The sequence below is a fragment of the Phyllobates terribilis genome, unplaced genomic scaffold, assembly GCF_046119375.1.
Source record: "Phyllobates terribilis strain yellow unplaced genomic scaffold, ASM4611937v1 Scaffold_3__8_contigs__length_932513732, whole genome shotgun sequence".
In the NCBI taxonomy this organism is placed as follows: domain Eukaryota; kingdom Metazoa; phylum Chordata; class Amphibia; order Anura; family Dendrobatidae; genus Phyllobates; species Phyllobates terribilis.
Genome location: NW_027362763.1, coordinates 400,704,394 through 400,727,264, shown reverse-complemented (window position 1 = coordinate 400,727,264; position 22,871 = coordinate 400,704,394). Strand labels below are relative to the sequence as shown.

Genomic DNA, 22,871 nt, shown 5'->3' with positions numbered 1-22,871 from the left:
ATTTGCTCCCTGGATCTTATCAGCTTCCCCGTATGTTGCTTATTCTTTTTAGCTATTATTGATGGGTTAGTGGGACCCCTGTCCTATAAAACAGAGGGACACCTTTTTATTTTGGGTGGGGTGGGGGTAGAGAAACCTTATGACCATAAGTGCTGCAAAGTCCAATCCCCCCCATGAGGGCGTTACTACCCCCACTCACGTGTACCACAGGCAGCTCTGATGGAAGATTCTGACAAAACAGAGACCCCATCTTAGACAGTTTCCAGCTCAGCGGGGAAAAATCAGATACAGGTACTTCCTTATCTAGTACCTGTCTGGCGTTTTCTCTGCTTCATGCGTTCCATCCTGGAATGCACGCCGACTGTACCTTTAAATTATTCAGAAAGCGCAAGACTGGAAATAGTAACCGGGATTGCGTCCTGCAACTTGATCTGCGTCTTCGGCGTGCAGGAGGGTTGCGGCTTGGAAGCCAGGAGCAGCGCTACGGGTGGGGGTGGGTGTCGGCCACGGACCTCTTGACAGGAGGAAGGAGAAGCTGGGCCGCCCAATCCTCCTGAGTCCGCTATATTTTTGAGGCACAATGATGCACTATGAAGTAGAGGTACTGTAATGCACTATGAGGCACAATGATGCTCAATGAGGCACTGTGATGCACAATGAGGCACTGTGATGCACAATGAGGCACTTTGAGGCATAAGGGTGCTCAATAAGGCACTATGAAGTACAGAGCCATAATTATGCACTATGAGGTATAAGGATGCTCAATGATGCACTATGAAGCACAGGGGCACTATGAGGCACAATGATGCACTAGTCATGCTTGAAGGAGCTAGACAAGAGGCCAAACTCAGAGTTACATTCCAGAGAGTAATCAAACTGAACTCAGGCTAAGCCTCCACCTTGAGTTATACATCTCAATAGTCAGACTAGCCCCACCTGAAGGAGCCAATTAACAAGGCACAGCTGGAGGGCAGACTTCCCAGAGACAATATTCTGTATTAACACCCTGTGTCCTCCTATGGATGGAGTAGCTAGGCTGCAGCACTTGTTTATTCAAACAAAAATGAGAATACACGCTCAGCATAAGTCAAACTCTGAAGCCCAATCATGAGGCCCTGTGCAGCCATGACATGTGACAAACTGGAGTCAAATCATGAGATGTAGCCCAGATATGAGGTCTAAGGCCTAGCTGCGTATCTGAAATCAAACCTCAGAATATGAGGCTCTAGGCCTAGCTTCAGAATAAGGAACAGGGGGAGCTGGAAATGCCGAGAGCTCACCATGGAGGGAAGCGGTGTCACATCAGAAATGCTGCATTACTGCACATGAAGCATAGGCTGGTTCAAAATTCCCACCCGGCTTCGCGGGCACTCCCGACGCCACCGGAAGTGCGTGCGCACTGGCTCGGAACCCGTGCAGGAGGCAGGCACCAGACCCGAGAGCCATCAACGGAGGGAAGAGACTCCCAAGCCAGGAGCAGCGCTACCCTGGCTGGGCTGAGGAATCCCCGTTCAGGGGGTGTCAGCCATGGACCTCTTGCCAGGGAGAAGAAGCTGAGCCGCCTGATCCCGATAGCAGGTATAATCTCATGCACTCCTTCTTCCTCTCTGTTCCTATCCTCACAGGGACAGGAAAAACACTGAGGGGTGGAGGAAGGGGAGGGTTTTTAACCTGTCAGTGTTTCCGGTCCCTGAAAGGATAAGAAGGACGTCCTCCATGGTGCTGTCAGGGGTACGTCCTGGAAAAAGGGGATGGAACAGTTTGTTTTTGGAGTGGCTATCCCCTGACCTAGTTTAAAGCCATATTGCTTGCCTAGCCGTGGTGGAAAGAGCCCCATTCCTTGTGGCAAATCTAATTGACTCGGCTGAGGTGTCAGCCATAAATCCCATTGCCATTTTTAGTAATGGAATGGATTTCAGGATCTCATCTCTGGAAGTCTTCCTCCTTAGATGACCTTCTGATTGCTCTAACCATATATTCATGAACCTTGCTACAGAGGTGCTTTAATTATTGCAGCAGAGGTTTCCCAGTTTTTTTTGTGAAGACAGTCTGCTTTTCTGTCCATAGGATAAGTTAAACATGATGAGTCTTTGAATGGAATGGATGTTTTCTTTGCTACCCTGGCTATAGTGATATCAATTTTAGAGATTTCTTCCCATAATTTTATTTCTTCTGGATCAAATAGCAGGCGTGATTTGAAACTTCTAAGGATTATTAGTCTCATGGCTCTAATATGTTTATTCACTGGGAATACTGTTCATACGACTTCTCAAACCTCTGAACATTTCAGCCTGTACCGAGGAGGGGTGGCAAGCGTCCTCAACCTTCATGGTGTTTCTCACAGCTGATAAAGTGTGTCAGTATCTTCTCAGGCAAATAGATATTTAGTTTTCTCCTCTGGGGGAAGGAACTGAGATAGATACTTCCCTTTCACCCGGTTCAGGATCACCGTAACCACACAATTCTTCCTCCTCTGAACTAGATTCAATCTCCCACCGCAGTCTGGCCTGGAAGCTATCTGGGAGGATTGTGGGGAAACTAATTGAGAGACTAAACTCTGGAGCTCTTATCTTATTATGGCCCTTAAAATCGGTCATAAAAGAGGGATGTTCCTCCTTAACCACTTTGGCAATATAGTCAATGCATAATGGTTTCCCATATGCGTCTTGTAGTTTTGAGTTACAGATGGCGCATCTTTTCCCTTAGGGGTCTAAGGGGTCATGGATCTTTTAGGAATCTCCCTGTCATAAAAGAACAAGGGATCGTATAATAAAAAATACTATCGAAGACAGATGGAATCAGTGTGCGAGAAGGAAGGGGAGGTGGGGGCCTCCGAACCCACGGCAGGAGGAAGGAGAGGAATGCGAGGACCCCATCCTGATGCTCTGGAGCTCCTGATCAGACCCTCGGCTGTCATGGCAACCCATCGACGCCCCATGATCACGTCATGGGCGCGTGGAATAACACACCCCCTGCAAGTGTGTGTTAAATGCCGCTATCAGATTGACTGCGGCATTTAATATTAAACAGTTGTGAGTGTAGCTATGCTCCACCGCGACTTTTAGAGGCAGATTATGGCTGAATACTTCAGCCATCATCTGCCAGGAAAGATGCAGGCTCAGCTTGCAAGCCCGCATCAAAGCTAGGGACACGACATATGGTGTAAGTTTAAAGTCTTATGTTGTGAAGGGGGGTTAAATAAATAAAAAAAAAAATGGAATTCGGTATCACTGTAATCATACTGACATGGAGAATCATACAGGCAGGTAATTTTAACTGAAACCTGAAAGAGGCACTTTAAACCTGGCAGCTTAAGCAAAAAGATAACATTTATACGCCAATACATACAAAAAAAAAAAAACAACCAGTACAGATATAACAAAACTTTATTCACACAAAAATGCTACACAACAACGACATGTTAAGAAACTGGAACATTTTGTGACATAGCAACTTACAACTACATACTAGAGAGATATGTTCAAACACCATCAAAAAAATTTTTTACATTTTTTTTTTTTGTTTTTTTTACAGACATTTTGTTACACAGTTTTCTTTAAGTTAACAATCTTTTCAATAAAAAGACGTTTCATTTCTTGCAAACTGTAGAGTTAAAAATAATGGAGAAAAAAAATGGGTTAGTTGCACCAAAGCTTTAAAAGGAAAGAATATACAATACTAACCCATAAATAACAAATTATTACTGGTAGCACATGAGAGACAATTTACCATACATATAGGGGATACTGAACTGTGTTTTCTGAGAACTGGCAATCAGGTCAAAACAATACAAGCAATTTACATTTAGGCTATGTGCCCACGATGCAGAAATGCTCAGGATTTTTTCCTGAGCATTTCTGCATCTCCCTGGCAGAAAAAAACGCATGCGGATTGTACATGCTGATTGTACATGCGGATTGCACATGCGTTTTCCTGCCAGGGACATGCGGAAATGAAGCGTTCTTCACTTGCATTTCCGCATGCGGGTGTCAAGCGCTTCACAAGCGATTTTAGCATCACTTGGAAAGTGCTTGACAACTCGGTCACACTATATAAATCCATGCAAACGGCATGGATTTATATAGTGTGACCCGAGAGAATGTCAAAAAATAAAAAATAAACCTATACTTACCTTCCGATGGCCCCCGCAGTCCTGCTGCGCTCCTGTGCTGGCTGCCGGCAGATCACGGTACGCTGTACTGAAGGACCTGCCGTCACATGACTGACGTCACCGCAGGTCCTTCAGTCCTGCGCGATCTGTAGGCAAGCTCAGGGAAGGAGTCTGGGGGCAGTCGGAAGGTGAATATAATCTTTATTTTTTATTTTATTCTTTTTTTTTTTTTTTTAACAGCTTTTAATGGTACCCGGGTGTGGAGGAGAGTCTCCTGTCCTCCACACCCGTGTACCATCCGCACATTAGAACGCGCCAATTAGGCAAGTACAGATGCAGTCTTCCGGAATTGGCACGTTCTAATGCAAGTCAATGGCGGCGACAACGCAGCACTTCCGCAAAATAATTGGTAGTGCTGCGTTTTTTTCCGCAATGATAATCCACAGCGGAAGTTTGCGCAGCATGTGCACAGCACATGCGGATTATCATTGGGGGACATAGCAGGCCTTCTACCATGCGTTTAAGCGTTTCTGCCGCTGCGGAAACGCTTAAAAAACACATCGTGGGCACACAGCCTTAAACTATTCCATATAAACTGTTCATATATTTGGTATAATTTCGGCATTCATGAAGATATAAAAATAGTGTGCTAATTCACATAAATCCATGTGTTAAAAACAATCAGCTATCCATCTCATAACAGGAATGAAAAAATAGAATCTGCTGTGAAATTTAACAGGAACCTGTCATGATGAAAATAGTATCAGATCTGCAGGCTGGATGTTATAGAGCAGGAGGAGCTGATCAGATTGTTATACATTTTTATAGGAAAGTTTCAGTAAAACTTGCATTCTATTTATTGAAATCCCTGGTGACTATATATCTACTAGTCCAGTGGGTGGTCCTACTCAGCGATTGACCGCTATCCCTGCAAGCAGTCATCAGAAGAAGACTGACAATCACTAAGTAAGACCACCCACTGGACTCATTTATTTTTTGTTGAAATCCCTGGTGAATGGATATATACAAGTTACATTGAATCTTTTCCAACAAACCTTTATATTATTTAGCTCAGCTTCTACTATATACCATGCTGCCCACCGATCAGACTGCAGATCTGACATGACAGGTTTTCTTTTTAATCTTAAAAAACTTGCCTCAGAAACATTGAAAGTATACAGCTAACATATGCCACCAATACTTAACTAGCTGGGGTACTTGGCTTCTGATTTGCCTTCTTTAGTTGGCAACATGGATGGCCATGGACCATGTGATGCAGGTTTTAAAACAGCCTCCAAGTTTTTACCCAACAGAAATGACAGTTCCTTTATAATTTAGATCAAGTAGAATGTTCGCCAAAAGCATTAATTAGCATACAAGCAGTAAAGCCTCCCTTCATCATGAGATTTTAAATTCCTAATCTATTTATTAGGATCAAATGAGGAAAAGGGTGTGAATGGCTATAGTTTCCACCTAAATAGTTCAGCAATTCAGTCCATAGGACTGTATATATTAGAGGATTTCCAGGATACAAAAAAAGTGTCCTATATTAATCAATCAGATGTTAGTAGTAAGCACAGCTATATTTGTAGAAACAGCTACCCAGGAAAATATGCTGTCATTTGTTACTTTTACATGCTGACAAGTTTACACAGAAGTAATGCACTTAATATTGCATTACTTCCCATTGTTATTTCTGCATTCATGGACATTAAATGTGAATAAAAAAAGGTCTTCGAAAATGAGACATAATTACCAATATATGATTGCCCATATATAAATTTAACAATATGCAGCAAAGTTTACATCTTGAGAAAAAAATCCTCATAGAAAAAGTGTGGCATGATACCCTAGGATCAATAATGAAGGCCTGTTAGGTCAACAATGGTCCTTTTTTGCTCATTTTATTCTCATTGCTCCTGTATAATAATCAGTTTGCTGTTTCGTTTAAATCTGCCATACAGTACCAGAGATATGGGCTTTTTTACAAAGTTCCAAATTTTACGGTATGAACAAAGACGACACTGATCACAGTGTTCTCTGGGGACATGTCTTTGGGCAGCTCTGCATTATTACCACGTGAGCAACACTCCCTTGGTAAAGACCAAAAACTTAGCACCAAATAAAAAAAAAACATGACCAATTTAAAAACAAACAAAAAAAGACGGAATACTTCGTAGCAGTGGGAATAAAATTAGGGCAAAAATGGACCACTTTGTTCTTTTTAATCACTTATTTACTCTTCTCACCAGAAAAACAGCTGGCCGGACAGAGAAGATGACCTTCTTTACGCCGGGTTTAAACAGTGAACATAACACAAAAATATTCTTGAGAGAACTTGATCGCCTGTCATCCAGTCAGCTTTCTGTTCCAGTTCCTGGTTGGAAAGAGGTGAATACTAAAATGAATGCAAATAACAAATGTGAGAATAAAAGATCTCTAAAATGGGTGAAGTAAAGTAGTTTGTTGGCCTAAATGGCTAGAACACATTACACTAAAAGCAGCAAGAGCATACATTAGATAACAGATACAAAAATGGATGTCACACCTATTAGTTGTCACGCCATCTGCCTTTTCGAGGGACCATCTCTCTTTCGCAGTCTTTTTTCTTCTTATACTGGACATACCTCTCAGCCATATCAACCAGCTCCTGTGGAACTTCCTAATAAAACACAGAATTGTATAAATAAATCTTTATAATATAAAAAATAAATCGTGAATAAGGCAATCAAGTTATTGAACTTCAACATTTATTTTTCAGAAAAAGGTTACATGTCTTTTCAAACACCAAGCAACACAAAACTGTTGACTTTGACATTGTCATGCTGCCTTGATCATAGGCAGCATTGTTGCGACAGGTTCTCTTGCCATAATATTAGGTTTTATTTTGAAGCCCCTTTACCCCCCAAGGTGGTTTGCACGTTAATGACCAGGCCAATTTTTACAATTCTGACCAGTCACTTAATGAGGTAATATCTCTGGAACGCTTCAATGGATACCGCTTATTCGGAGATTGTTTTTTCGTGACATATTGTACTTCATGATTGTGGTAAAATTTCTTCGATATCACTTGAGTTTGTGAAAAAAAATGGAAATTTGGCGAAAATTTTGCAATTTTCAAAATTTTAATTTTTATGCCCTTAAAATCAGAGAGATATGTCACACAAAATAGTTAATAAATAACATTTCCCACATGTCTACTTTACATCAGCACAATTTTGGAACCAATTTTTTTTTTTTTATTATTATTAAGGAGCTATAAGGGTTAAAAGCTGACCAGCGATTTTTCGTTTTTTCCAACAAAATTTACAAAACCATTTTTTTAGGGACCACATCACATTTGAAGTCACTTTGAGGAGTCTTTATGACAGAAAATACCCAAAAGTGACACCATTCTAAAAACTGCACCCCTCAAGGTGCTCAAAACCACATTCAAGAACGTTATTAACCCTTCAGGTGCTTCACAGGAATTTTTGTAATGTAGAAGAAAAAAAAATTAACATTTAACTTTTTTCACAAAAATGTTACTTTTGACCCAATTTTTTTTTATTTTCACAGGGGTAACAGGAAAAAGTGGACCCCAAAATTTGTTGTGCAATTTCCCCTGAGTACGCCAATACCTCATATGTGTTGAAAATACAGTGTTTGGGCGCACGGCAGAGTTCAGAAGGGAAGGAGCACTGAACGCAAAATTGGCTGGAATTGAGAGCGGACGCCATGTCGCGTTTGGAGAGCCCCTGATGTGGGGAGTTTCCACTATTTAGGCACAAGTGACCCCATTTTGGAAACTACACCCCTCAAAGATTTTATCAAGGGGTATAGTGAACATTTTGAACCCAGAGGTACGACAGAATTTGATGACCTAATGTTACCATAGTGAATAAGTTGTCATTAGTCTTGAGCGCAAGTGCTCGCTACTTGAGTTTATCAGGTACACGGGTATGTACCATGTATCGCGGGTGCTCGAGTGACATGCTCGAATCCCCGCCCGCATGTTTCACAGTTATTAGACACCCCCAAAAAAAAAAAACACATGCGGGGATCGCTCGTGCATGGCAGGCAATCCCTGGGAGGTTTTTTTGGCCATGAAGCATATTGGGCAGAGACTCTAGCATGTCACTTGAGCACCAGCGATACTCCATGCATACCTGAGCACCCGATGCAAATTCAAGTAGCGAGCACTTGCGCTCAACACTAGTCGCCATATCGTGTTTTGATTTTTTTTTACACTTGAAAAAAAATGCCAACCCTAACCCTATAGTTTTTTTACGCCGTTCCTCGTGCGGTATAAGTGATTAGCCGACTTTATTCTTGGGGTCAGTGTGATTACAGCAATACCAGATTCATATCAGGTTTTATGATTGACAGCTGTCACACACTAAAAGACGCATTTTTTTGTAAAATCTAGTTTTTGCATCGCCATATTTTGAGAGCTATAATGTGACAGCTTGTTTTTTGCGGGACGAGTTGACGTTTTTGTTGGTACCATTTTGGGCACATGACATTTTTTGATCGCTTTCTATTCTGAGTTTTAGAAGGCAGAATAAATAATAAAAAAAAAAATCCTGAATTGCTGTTTTTTATGCCGTGGTAAAATTGATAAGGCAGCTTTATTCTTTAGGTCAGTACCATCCCTGTGCTATGCAGCCTGTCAGCGCTGCACAGGGAGAAGTTACTTTGGTCGTGAACTGCGCATGACCAAAGCAACTTCCTGCCTCCTGGTGACCCAGATGTTGTCATGACGACATCGGGTCACCATGGCAACAACTGGGACCGGACTCAGACGCCGCGGGATGCCGGTAGCGAAGGCAAGTATAGCGCTTACCTCCTCTTGCCACTGGAATGCTGGGATCGATTTCGATCGCAGCATTTTGGGGGTTAATGTGCAGGGAGCGGTGCGGGACCGCTCCCTGCACATAGCACAGGGTGTCAGCTGTAACAATCAGCTGTCACCCGGAGGTGATCTTGCCTGCACCGCTTGTGTGCGGGTGAAATCTCCAGGGCGTACGAATACAAATCATGCCCATAAGGCCCAGGGCACAGATAAATATTAGTATGTCCTGGGCCAGAAAGGGGTTAATGCATAAGTAAAAAGGGTATGAGACTACTGAGTCATAGTTCAAGAAGAGATATATGATGATGTAACACATTTTTATTTAATCATAAAAGATTTTTTTAGTACATAAATAAAATCATAAAAAACAAGGGAACCTCAAAAAAGGAGGTACAGTATCCACTGTTCATAAACAGTACCTGGATTTGTGTGTAGCACAATAGAAACAAATTTTCAGCTGTGACAATAGATATATAAAGTGCCAGTGCATTCATTTACTATCACATATCAACAATATGTTCATTAGTGTTTCTGTAGAAAAACAACAATAGATATTGATGCTACTAGAGCATAGACTGCTTGTAAACAAAATCTCCATTAAGTTGTGGCTTAAATTAAGTATGTAGAAGAATGCAGGGTATGGAGCTAGAGTGGCATGGTCTGGTCTGTACATCTATAACCTGACGGGCGTTTCACCACTGTGGTTTTTGCTACAGAAACACTACTGAGTATATTGGTGGTATGGATAAGTGATAGCAAATGACATGATCGTAAATGAATGCACTGGCTCTTTATCTATTGACACATCTGAAAATTCATTTCCATTGTGGAATAGTCTCAGACCTTTTTTTCTTATCCATTGATACCCTATAGACTGTAAGTGCAGGGTCCTCTCCCTTCTGTACCTGTCTGTCATTATTAGTTTGTTCATTGTACTTTGTGTATCATCAATCATCCTCATCGCTACTTTGGGAGGCAGAGGCTCAGGAAGTGCTGTCACACCAAGAGCACTTAAATGTCTAATTTGCATATGGATAAAAATGCTGATATCTCACGAATGCAGTAACAGATAGCAAGATCCATCAACCTTTTATATCTTCTTTCAGAGACAAGCATACCTTATGTGGTCTGGGGTGTGGTGGTCTTACTGACAGATTCTCTTTAATTAGTATTTGGATATACCATCAATAACAACACGTAACAGTTGGTACACAACCACTTATCTCTGAATAAATGGTCTCTTTCTTATTCTAAGCAAAGTTGTTGAAAAGCAAACTTACTTGGTTTGCCCGTTCCAAGATGGTTATAAGTTCTCCTGCGACTCTCCAGTCTTTCCTAGTCACCAAAGTTATGGATTCACCAGAGCGACTAAAGAAAAATATGAAATCACAAACCGATATGGATTAGGCAACAGGCAGACTACAACTTTGTTCACTGCTTATCTGTTAATGTTTGGCATATACACTAGTAAATGCTGTTAACATGTATACCATAAATATAACCCATTATGTACGTAAATATATGCCATACAGTTCCCTACACTGGCCAGTAATATGCATTAAAAGTGCATACTGCTTAGTTGTTTTTTTTTTTTAGCTATTGAGCCTGTAATGAAAAGCTTAGTCAACAATGATATTACATACAGAGAAGTGGGAGAAGCATACGACTACATAAAAGTAAAAGGATGTGATTTGGACATAGCTATGTGCATATAAACAGCTGCAGTCCAATAAGAATAAAATAAGGACAGACTGCTGTTGCATGATGGTAGTTTTACCCCAATTACAGCCCATAACAAACTATCCCACAGTAGTCTTCACCATTTTACATTTTCACGTGACAATATAACAACTGACAATAATAGCCTCTAGGTACAATTCTTATGTAAATTAACGTATCCACTAACCCAGCTCGTCCTGTACGACCAACTCTGTGAACATATTCTTCAATGTTACGTGGAAAATCAAAGTTGAAAACATGGGTAATATCATGCACATCCAATCCACGAGAAGCTAAGTCAGTAGCTATTAATATTCTTACTTTCCCTAAAAGAAAAAAAAAAAGAAAAAAGTAACCTATATAAAAGTTTACGACAATATTACGAGTTAATTTAAAAAGCGGTAGTGGCCCAATCACGATTGTGGGGGAACCAGAGAGTTGACCTTCCACAGATATGATACAGGCGGTGTATCCTAATCATTGGGTCATTGATAAAAAAGTTTCATCTCACCTGTTTAGGATTGTAATGTTCACCCTATTCTGTCAAAACCAATTTTCAAATTTTATTTTTTTAAAGTCTATCTTTCAAAGAGCTATAAACTCTTTTGCATTAACTTCTAACAAAATAAAACATATCATCTTTAACCTCTTTGTGAGATTCGCCATGAATGCACAGCAGAAATATCTATAAAAAAGTTCAAATTACACTCCATTTCCCAAACTGAATATAAAAAATAAGGATGTTTTGTATTGTCTTGTCGACAAAAGTTCAAAGTATAAAATTATTTACAGTGAAATTATAATACAGTCTGGCAATACACAGATAAACTACTGGGTGCTACTCCAAATGCATGAGATACAAACAAATGGGACTCAAACAGAAAGACTGTAATTTTTTATAATATTATTATTATTATTTTTTATTATTATTATTATTATTATTAATAATAAAGGGAGGGCACACAAATGGAAAAAAGATGAAAATAAAAATTCTATTTGCGCACACACACAGCGGCCCAGAGGTCGCCCAATCCTGGTAGATACTAAGGCCCCAATTTTGGCCTGAATTCTAGGAGTAAAATTATTTGCAATGTGGCAAAATGTATGCATGACACAGTTGTTGAAAAATGCTGTGACTTTTGGTCAATCTGCACCAAAGCTTTGAAAAGTGAGCACAACTTGGGAAGAACAAGATGTAGCCAAGAGCACTGACAAATATACGCCAAAACGTTGCTTGGAGTAGATTTCTGATGGTGCACGGCAGTTGAAAGCTGCGCTAAATTCCTTTAAGAGGTGATGGCCTCTTGATGAATTTGGAGCATCACTGATTAACTCCTTTGACCTCACTTATGGAACACCGCTGTGTGAGAAAATTCTTCTGCAGCGGTGGTGCCGTAAGGGAGGTCACAGGAATTAATTTACTCTAGTGCTCCCTTCATTAAGACAAGCATACAGAACACAAGTATAATGACTTTGCCAGAGTTCCAAAAAGTATCTATTTACACAAAACTTGCTGAGAATTCCAAACTATGTGCTTGATTTGTTTTTTTTTTGCACAATGTTCATAAGTGAAAAGTTGAAAAAATAGACAAGGTGCCAGAACTCATCTGGCCAACAAATGTTAGGATTTATTATACTTTACGTCAGAAAATGTTGAAAATTTTGGAGCAAATCTGCAGATATGAGGTGTTAGATTTTAGGTCTAAAACTGTATCAAATGTATAAAAGGAGAAGACTATTATTAATAAGCTTGACCCAATTTATTCCAAACATTTTTCTTTTTTTAACACTTTTTAAAATTCTGCCCCACTGTGCTTATCAAAGTGATTTTGGAGTCATGGTGCGAACCCAATCGAATGTCTGTTGCACGTTCAAAACAGACCTGTGTGTTACTGCAGTGATAGCCAACCTTCTTACACATGACTTTTGTAAAACACCTGGACAGTCCCTTTAAGAGTCTCAAGATGCAGTGAGGGAGATTTATGAGGCTAAATGCGCCAGAATATTGGTGCAGTTTGTGCTAATTGATTGCTGTACACCACATTCATTATGTGTTTTAACCACATTGTGTCTAGTTCGACAAAGGGGCATAGCTTAACATGGATATAGGCTGCAGTTTAATGTGCAACACTACTGTGGCACACATGTCTAGACCAAAGTAAGCCAACTAATAGGTGGTGTAAACTTGGACTGGACAGTTTAAAAATGCACCAAAACAAATGGCATGACCCACTTTTATTAAAATTGTATAATATTTGTAAAAACTTTTTTTTGCGAGAATATCAGTAAATATATGCAATGTATCTCACCAGTCTTAAAATCATTCAGTGCTTCTTCTCGATCACACTGTTCTCTATTACCATGTAAAGACTGAACATTAATTCCTTGAAGGCAGAAGTCACTAGCCAAATCGTCAGCACTGAAATGGAATGAAAGGGCATTTATACATCGGAAGATCACATGCTCAGTCAAGTAGGGAGAAAAAAAAAATATATAATGTATATAGAGATTGAGAAGGCAATATCAGCAAGTTATCTGGTCTGGTTGTCCAGCTGAGTACATGATCTGCGGCTGCCCTTTATGATTGACAGTTAGGAACAGATGCATGGTTGCCACACAGCCAAAACTTTGTGTTCTCCAATACTGCACTTTTGCCTCTGCAGCATTGGAGGAGCGCAGGGGGCACTGAAACTGTAAAGATCCAGCCAATTCAAGAGCTATAGGAAAGGAGGTTTTCTAAATAAATTGCAAAGTTGCTAATTTCAAGCAAATAAAATGGACTGACTCGGACTCCCAAAATATATACAGTTATATGAAAAAGTTTGGGCACCCCTATTAATCTTAAGCTTAATGTTTTATAAAAATTGGTGTTTTTGCAACAGCTATTTCAGTTTGATATATGTAATAACTGTTGGACACAGTAATGTTTCTGCCTTGAAATGAGGTTTATTGTACTAACAGAAAATGTGCAATCTGCATTCAAACAAAATTTGACAGGTGCATAAGTATGGGCACCCTTATCATTTTCTTGTTTTAAATACTCCTACCCTACTTTTTACTGACTTACTAAAGCACTTTTTTTGGTTTTGTAATCTCATTGAGCTTTGAACTTCATAGCCAGGTGTATGCAATCATGAGAAAAGCTACTTAAAGTGGCCACTTGCAAGTTATTCTCCTGTTTGAATCTCCTCTGAAGAGTGGCATCATGGGCTCCTCAAAACAACTGTCAAATGATCTGAAAACAAAGATTATTCAACAGTTGTTCAGGGGAAGGATACAAAAAGCTGTCTCAGAGATTTAACCTGTCAGTTTCCACTGTGAGGAACATAGTAAGGAAATGGAAGAACACAGGGACAGTTCTTGTTAAGGCCAGAAGTGGCAGGCCAAGAAAAACATCAGAAAGGCAGAGAAGAAGAATGGTGAGATCAGTCAAGGACAATCCTCAGACCACCTCCAGAGAGCTGCAGCATCAACTTGCTGCAGATGGTGTCACTGTGCATCGGTCAACTATACAACGCACTTTGCACAAGGAGAAGCTGTATGGGAGAGTGATGCGAAAGAAGCCGTTTCTGCAAGCACGCCACAAACAGAGTCGGCTGAGGTATGCAAAAGCACATTTGGAGAAGCCAATTTCTTTTTGGAAGAAGGTCCTGTGGACTGATGAAACCAAGATTGAGTTGTTTGGTCATACAAAAAGGCGTTATGCATGGCGGCAAAAAAACACAGCATTCCAAGAAAAACACTTGCTACCCACAGTAAAATTTGGTGGAGGTTCCATCATGCTTTGGGGCTGTGTGGCCAATGCCGGCACCGGGAATCTTGTTAAGGTTGAGGGACGCATGGATTCCACTCAGTATCAGCAGATTCTTGACAATAATGTTCAAGAATCAGTGATAAAGTTGAAGTTACGCAGGGGATGGATCTTTCAGCAAGACAATGATCCAAAACACCGCTCCAAATCTACTCAGGCATTCATGCAGAGGAACAATTACAATGTTCTGGAATGGCCATCCCAGTCCCCAGACCTGAATATCATTGAACATCTGTGGGATCATTTGAAGAGGGCTGTCCATGCTCGGCGACCATCAAACTTAACTGAACTGGAATTGTTTTGTAAAGAGGAATGGTCAAAAATACCTTCATCCAGGATCCAGGAACTCATTAAAAGCTACAGGAAGCGACTAGAGGCTGTTATTATCGCAAAAGGAGGATCTACTAAAAATATTAATGTCACTTTTCTGGTGAGGTGCCCATACTTATGCACCTGTCAAATGTTGTTTGAATGCAGATTGCACATTTTCTGTTAGTACAATAAACCTCATTTCAAGGCAGAAACATTACTGTGTCCAACAGTTATTACATATATCAAACTGAAATAGCTGTAACAAAAACACCAATTTTTATAAAACATTAAGCTTAAGATTAATAGGGGTGCCCAAACTTTTTCATAGAACTGTAATAAATTGGGTTCATTAGTACAATGCAGAATGTGCTGTAAAAGTTTTCATAAGAATTTGGGAAAGTTATGAAGTGTCCTATAGATGTCTGTTCTGTTCCTGATCTAAGGATCTCGGCTTTTAGTGGAGATGAATCTGTGCTGCACTTTATGTACACGCTCAGTAGTTAGGCAGGGCTGTGGAGTCGGAAGTGAGGGAAATTGAGGAGTCTGTGTTGGAGGTTTGGCTTACCGACTCCACAGCCCTGGTTTCTAGAAGCACTTAAGCAACTTTACCAATTTAAGAAAATGAGACACCATCTTTAACCAAACACACTACAGTCTCTTACTGAGCACAAGGTATAGAACAGCTTGGTAGTTTCGTCAGACCAAAAATGTTACTTGTGCACACATCATACGTCAGAAAGTCAACATTTCTCTGTATTATCTAACGGCAAGGCATGCACCCCACAGTGTCACTTCTTCAAAATGTGTAGCATCATCGATTTAGTGCTGCAAACATACATCAATTTCTTTCCCACAAATATGATGACTTTATCTTCAGGCTTTAAGGAATCGATAAAATCTGTAGTGAATGCTCGCTTCTCCTCTTCTGCAACAATAATGACTTGCTGATTTACTGTATTAACAGCCTAAAAATAAAAATTAGACATTAAAACATTTAAAATTATAAGAGCCAAAAAATACACCAGTATAACAAAATAATGAATCTACGCATGAAGAAATATGTAGAATGCTTTTCTCCATTAGTTTACTGAAGCATAGTAATGGCAGAAAGGTACTTTCCATCTCTTATAAATAATCCGTGAACTCCAGGTTAAATGCCCTGCTACTCCAGGGCACCTAGCAATAGTCTACTTTAAGTCCAGTGATAACATATTAAATACTATGACAGCACAAGGATAGGAATGTGATAAAGAATAGAAGAAATTCAGCAGATGGAGCATTTCATATAGGTGTTAAACACAAAGCTACATTACGAAAAAACTCTGAGGTGGGAATACTCACTAAGGCCATAAGCACACCTTCAGTATTTGGTCAGTATTTTACATAAGTATTTGTAAGCCAAAACCAAGAGAGGAAAAGTATAATAGAAACACGTCACCACTTCTGTATTTATCACCCACTCCTGGTTTTGGCTTACAAATACGGAGGTAAAAAATTGACCAAATACTGAAAGTGTGAACATGGGCTGAAAATCAAGAGTGGTAGCATGGATATGCGATCACTTTATGAGCCGGAGGCTAGTGTTGCAGTCCTTTTCCACTAGTGGCATTTATGGCCACTCGCTGTGCAGATAAAGGCTAAAGAGGCTACAGCATTTATCTCTATCGGTGTGGGTGTCAAAGTTCAGACCTCCATCAAAGTGATGCCATTTCCTAAAGGCTAAATGCCCCTTTTATTCACAAAAAAAAACAAAAAAAACTTACAGCTAAATCGAGAGTCCCAACATATACCATCATTGGGTCCTTTAAGTACGATTTGGCTAAACGTCGAACTCCTTCTGGCCAGGTGGCACTATAAAAGATGGAAAGAAAAAAAAAAAAAAAATATATAAGCTTACACATGTACTGATAAATGCCTAAAAAGATGACACTAACCATGCTAGTGCATATAATCTTGTCTTATAGACTGAGCAATTCACAGAGGCAGCACAGTACCACATCACCTGTGTTCAGCTGCATAGACTCTAACGTGTGCCACATGCAGAGATTTCCCTATAAGAAAGGCCAATATTGTATCTCAACAGTTTGTGAAAAATCCGAAGCATATGGCATTACAGAGGGCCGTTGTGCGTCGCGACATGCCGTATTACGGTTCTGCATAACTGGGGTTGTATGGTCACATAGAGGCAGAATATGGCCGTGTGTATGAGCCTTTAATAACAGGTTAGCAGGTTGGTTGGGCCCACTTCAGAAAATTACAGCATCAGTAATGTTCCAAATCTCATTGGCCGGTGGCCTGCAATTTCACACCCCATTTACCTATGGATATGGTTGCCATGGGTTTCCACATTTCTTTTTTTTTTTTTTTTTTGGGGGGGGGGTGGGGGTGTTTCTTAAAAGTGCAAAAGTGTATATGGGAATGAAACAAACCTGCCACAGTATGGTCTTCGATACCGTACAGTGTAAGTAAGGATACTTTTTACTAAGCAGTAGTGTGAATGGAGCTTAAAAAATATGCTGTTAATTATCTTTGCAGAGAAAAAAAAGCTGGTGCGAGAAAGAAAATGAAAGAAAAAAAAATGCTAAAAGACATACAACCAAATAACTAAATGCACTTACCTAGTCATTACTGTTTGCCTGTCAGGACGAACGTCAATTAGTATTTTCATAATCTGGGGTTCAAAGCCCATATCCAGCATTCTATCTGCTTCATCCAAAACCTATTTGGGGTGAGAAAAATATTTGTGTACATGGTCTCAAATAAGATCCATATGATATATCACATGTAGATATGTATAAAGCACAATCCAAGCACTGCAAACCAGGAAAATCAGAGGTGTCACTTGCAGTCATTGCAGTAGAAGTTGGCTTATCACTGTTTTGTATATAGCTTCTACCATAGAGTCTAGAAACACATCTCTATCAAGCACTGGACTTTGCTTCCGTATATCTCCCTCACTTCCCACCATCAGGCACCATCTTAAATTTTAGATTTCACCTCACTTTGGCTTCCTCTATGCTAGGTTATCAAACCCAGGATGACTAGAGCACAACATCACATGGCCATGGACCATGTGTGCCTGCTGGGAGGACAGTGTGTTATGATCTCTTTACTTATTATCCTATACTTTTCTAATAAGCATACAGTCATATTAAAGTAGTAGAACTGTGCCAGGATCCTGCTTAAATGGTATGTCCAACAAAGTACACATTGATCAATAGATCTTGGAATATAAATAAGTTCCACAACTTGAGCTGTTAAAAAAAATGTTCCTGTGCTGAGATAATCTTATAAATGTGCCCCTGCTGTGTACTGTGTAATGGCTGTGCCTGACTGTGCAGGGACGTGGTAGAGATCAGTCGACATCTTCTGGGCAGGGGAGGAAGGAAAAGAGTATACAGACAGGATGGGATCTCAGCTGCTGGTTTCTGTGAGGTAAAGCATTTTCCCTGCCTACTTAATTTGTTTAACCTCATCTCTGATCCATGCTGTAATGTCCGTATACTCTTACTCCCTTCCCTGCCCAGGAGATGTGGTATGATCAGACCATGTTCCTGTACAGTCCGCATACTGACATGATCACAATGGAAGCAGAGAGCATTTGATAATGTGAAATATGGCTATAAAAGTTAATGATACACAATGTGTGCAGATTTAGACTCTTCTATGGATACACACACCCGGTCTGTGCAAAACAAAAAGGCAGATATTCTACGAGATAGATTTATCAAAAAACTTTCGAAAGAGTCTGCTAGCTTTACAAGATTTTGACTGCTCAGACAGGAAAAGACATTTTTCACCATATTGATGCATTGGCAAAATAGTCCAACCAGCTGCCTGAATTCCCTCATCTGACTGATAAGAAAAAAAAGCCACTAAATTTGTGTAGGAAAGGATTTCTGGCAGCTATAAGGAGACAATAAGAACATTTTTGTTTGAGTTGAAAAGCGCTGTGGAAAATGTTGTGGCCATAGAAATATAAGAGGGTACATTTACAAAAAAATATAAGATATTACAGAGTAACTAACACATTATTTAGCATTTCACAGTGAGTGTGGACCTTGTTCACAAGCTTGCACTCGAGGAAATCGGGGGGATACAAAAAGGTAAAAAAGGGCTTGTGTATGTTGCAGCCATCTATTATAATAAATAGGGATATACATTTAAGGCCGCAGTGTGAGTTACCAGCCACTATTTGTGAATGTACACATATGGAGTGTTCCTGACTGCATGGAGGGCGTGGGAGCAGATGCCAACAACCACCACAGACTTTAACAAAACTAATATTCTCTGTATGACATGTCTTGCTGTTTCTCAATGATGCCTTTTGCCATTATATTTTGATTAAAGAGACACTCCCACTAACTTTTTTATGCATTAAATGTGTGTGTACATGCAAGTTATGCGGTTTGAGTGTATTAGCATACACTAATCAGAATTGTGGTGACATCATGTTATGTAGGGTGAGTGTACTTTCTCCGGTATCAAGAGTCGTTCTCGGCTTCCCTGACGTCACTGCATTTCTGACTAGCCGGCTTGTTCTATGCACTATGCATGAGCCAGAAGTCTATTGTACAAGGAAAGCCTATGGAGCTTCATTCCGGCTCATACAGAGTGAACAGCGACCCGGACAGTCTGTAGAGCTGTGACATCGCGGAGAAGCAGGGCAGAACGGCGCAAACTGTATATTAATACACTCTCACTACAGTATATCCACATACACACATTTAATGCATAAAAAACGTTAGTGGGATTTAATAAAAAAAAAATTTCTGTGTTAAAAAGGGCACAATAGTGGTGATTTTTAGCTCATTTAGGTCGCTTTATACAGCGAGTCTTTAACATTTCCTGTAATTATATCTTGTATAATTTCTGTACTAGGATAGAAATACACTTACCAAGTAGGTTATGCTTCTCAGATTAACAAAGTCATTCATTTGCAGATCATGCAGCCTCCCGGGAGTAGCAATAATAATATCCACTCCCTTTGTAACCACATTTATTTGGCTCTTACGATCTCCACCACCATAAATGCAAATGCTAAAAAAGATGAAAAAATGCAACATTTGACAATTTCAGTAAATGCAACAATAAAACTGAGTAACTGGAGCAAACTTTCTACGATTGTCTAAAAATAAAAAAGGCTAAAACTCTCCTCATGGAGAGCGCAGAGTTGGACTAGGGAGATTTATAGGTCATGCAATGATCCCTTAGGAAATTAAATATGCAAGTAGAAACTTCAGAGTTAGGGTACGTCCATGCGAACTGTAAACGATGCGGATTGGACACAGTGCACTTGCGCTGCGTGCAAACCGCAGAGTTAGGCATTACAAGCAAAGTGGATGGGATTTCCAGAAATCCCATGCCCACTATGCGTCTCCGTGCACCTGCAGATCACCCGTGGACACGGACATGTGGCGCTTCTTTCCAGACTGCAGCATGTCAATTTCTTTTGCGGAGCTGCTAGTCTCCGCAAGAGAAAATAGATCAATACAATGTATTGATTGCGGTGAATCTGCATGGTTGAATGAACACATGCGGATTCACCTGTGTGCAGCGCTTTGGACGCAGCATAAAGTGTGCTGCGTTCAAAGTGCTGACAGTACGGATGGTGTGCACATACCCTAGGAGTATGTGCACATATTGCGTTTTTTCTGCAGGTAAAACCTACTATCCTGCTATCTGTAATCGTGCAGCCCTACTCTGATTCATGCTGCCGGTGGTTTGGGAAACATGAATCAAGTGACCGGGTCCCTTTAAGTATCTCTGCAGCAATTTGTATATTAAAGCAGAAACTGGCTTTCCTGCTGTTAGCTGCTAGTGACATTTGTTGACCACTTCCATAGTTTTCAAATATACACATGTAAATTCTTCTCATCATCCATCATTATGATTACCATACAAGAGGAATTGGTGTGTGTATCCTCATATCTGAAAACTATGGAAATAGTCAAAAATTGTCACTAGCAGCTTCAGACACTTAAGGAACCGGTCACTTGATTCATGCTTCCCAAACCTTGGGCTGCATGAATCAGAGCCTGGTTGCACAATTCCAGTTTTGTTTCTCTTTATTTTTTGCCACACTTTAGCCAACTGTGGCAAAAATTGCTCATTACTGCTAAAAACCCACTTATGTAAAACATCCTTAACCATTCAGGACATTGGACGTATAGGTACGTCCAAGGTAAGCATCCCCTGTTTGATGTGGGCTCCAGCGATGAACCCATATCTTTTCCAGCACATAACAGCTGATCTGATCAGCTGTCCTGTGCCCCTAACAGCCATGGGTGGAATCGCGATCCACCCGCAGCTGTTAACATGTTATATGCCAACGTCAAACGCAGACAGCAGCATTTAACATGGCCGTGCTGGAAGCACGTCATAAGACCCGCACGTCACATGATCGCAGGTTGGCATGACAAGGAGACTCCTGTGGTTGTCACAGCCGATCTGCTATGAGCACAGCCCAGCGGTCACCGCTCATAGCAGATGAGCATTTCTGCAACACACACCAGGGCTGAAGCCCTACTATGTGTAGCACAGGCGATCGCAGCTTCTAGTCTCCCATGGAGACAATTGAAGCATGTGAAAAAAAAAGGTTTTTAAAAAATATTAAAAAAATAAAGTTCAAATCACCCCCCTTTCGCCCCATTCAAAATAAAAGTTTAATACATATTTGTTATCGCCAAGTTCAGAATCTCTTGATCTATCAATATATAAAAATAATTGATCCAAATCGATAAACGGCGTAACGAGAAAAGAAAAAAAGATCAAAACGCCAGATTTACACTTTTTTGGTTGCTGGAACATTGCAATAAACGGGCGATTAAAACACCGTATCTACACCAAAATGGTATCAATAAAAACATCAGCTCGACATGCAAAAAATAAGTGCCCACCCAGCCCCAGATCCCAAAATATGGAGACGCTAAAGGGTCTCAGAAATGGCTTTTTTTTTTAACAAACTTTGGATTTTTTATTTCACCAACTAAATAAAAAAAGAACCCATACATGTTTGGTTGGTGTCTACAAACTTGTCATGACCTGGAGAATAATGGCAGGCCAGTTTTAGCATTTAGTTAACATGGTAAAAAAAAAAAAAAAAAAAACTTTTGTGAAATTGCAATTTCACCGCACTTGGAATTTTTTTTTTTCTTTTTCCAGTACACGATACGATAAAACCATTGGTGTCGTTCAAAAGGACAACTTGTCCCACAAAAAACAAGCCCTCACATGGCCATATTGACGGAAAAATAAAAAAATAAAAAGTTATGGCTCTGGGAAGAAGGAGAGCAAAAAATGAAAATGCAAAAACCCAAGGTGGTAAAGAGGTTAAACGCACATTTACATGAGCAGATTATTCGCATTAGTGACCAACCATTTGAACTCTGGCAACGACCCAATAGAGATCACAAACATATTTACACCATTCTATTTCAGTAATGACTTTCTTGCCAAGTCAGACTGTAAACTGCTGGAGAATATGTTAGTGCTACATAAATACAGTGCCAGTGATCAGGCATTTCAAGGGAATCTGCCAGTTGGATCAACCCTCCACTACGTGGAAATGCAGGTCTTAGAAAGTTGAATAAAAGGATACCTGTGATCTGATGTTTTACTCCAGAGAAATTCACTTTTTTTATTGTAATAAGTAGATTTAGTGATACAAAAAATGAATAATTGGTGGAGAAAGGTTGAACCTGATAAACCTAGGTCTTTTTTCAACTATAACTATGATTTGTTAAGATCTATAGGTCGGACATAGATTTCCCTGAGAGTCTGTGTAAAGCGCTCATTAGATGAATGAAGGGAGGAGTTACCAGTTTGAGACATGTAATGACTGACAGTACGCTCTCCTTATCTACACATCTCACACGGGTAACTCGCCCCCACCAACCCTCCATCTCCAAATAAGTGGTCACCCAACGTCAGTCCCACCTGGTGAGGTGACAATGAAAGCACTGCTCAATCCAATTCTATAGGTGATCCATTTTGGACATTTGTACATATTGGATAGTACAGGGTTTAACAAAAATTTTCAATCAATTGGTAAAAGGAAACCTTACTATAAACGTCTAACAACA

General features: G+C 40.1%; 1 protein-coding gene across 1 annotated transcript in view; it reads right to left on the bottom strand.

Annotated features, from left to right (window-relative positions):
• Positions 1–5,802: 5,802 nt before the first annotated feature.
• DDX43 (DEAD-box helicase 43) overlaps positions 5,803–22,871 on the bottom strand; it is a 36,228-nt gene continuing 19,159 nt past the window's right edge. The window contains exons 9-17 of the mRNA XM_073673144.1: positions 19,686–19,827; positions 17,406–17,506; positions 16,551–16,638; positions 15,625–15,752; positions 12,974–13,083; positions 10,852–10,990; positions 10,226–10,313; positions 6,660–6,773; positions 5,803–6,488 (exon numbers count right to left, since the gene is read on the bottom strand). Of these exons, the coding sequence (XP_073529245.1) occupies positions 6,663–6,773; positions 10,226–10,313; positions 10,852–10,990; positions 12,974–13,083; positions 15,625–15,752; positions 16,551–16,638; positions 17,406–17,506; positions 19,686–19,827 (907 nt within the window). The 3' untranslated portion in view covers positions 5,803–6,488; positions 6,660–6,662. The remainder of the gene's footprint in view (positions 6,489–6,659; positions 6,774–10,225; positions 10,314–10,851; positions 10,991–12,973; positions 13,084–15,624; positions 15,753–16,550; positions 16,639–17,405; positions 17,507–19,685; positions 19,828–22,871) is intronic.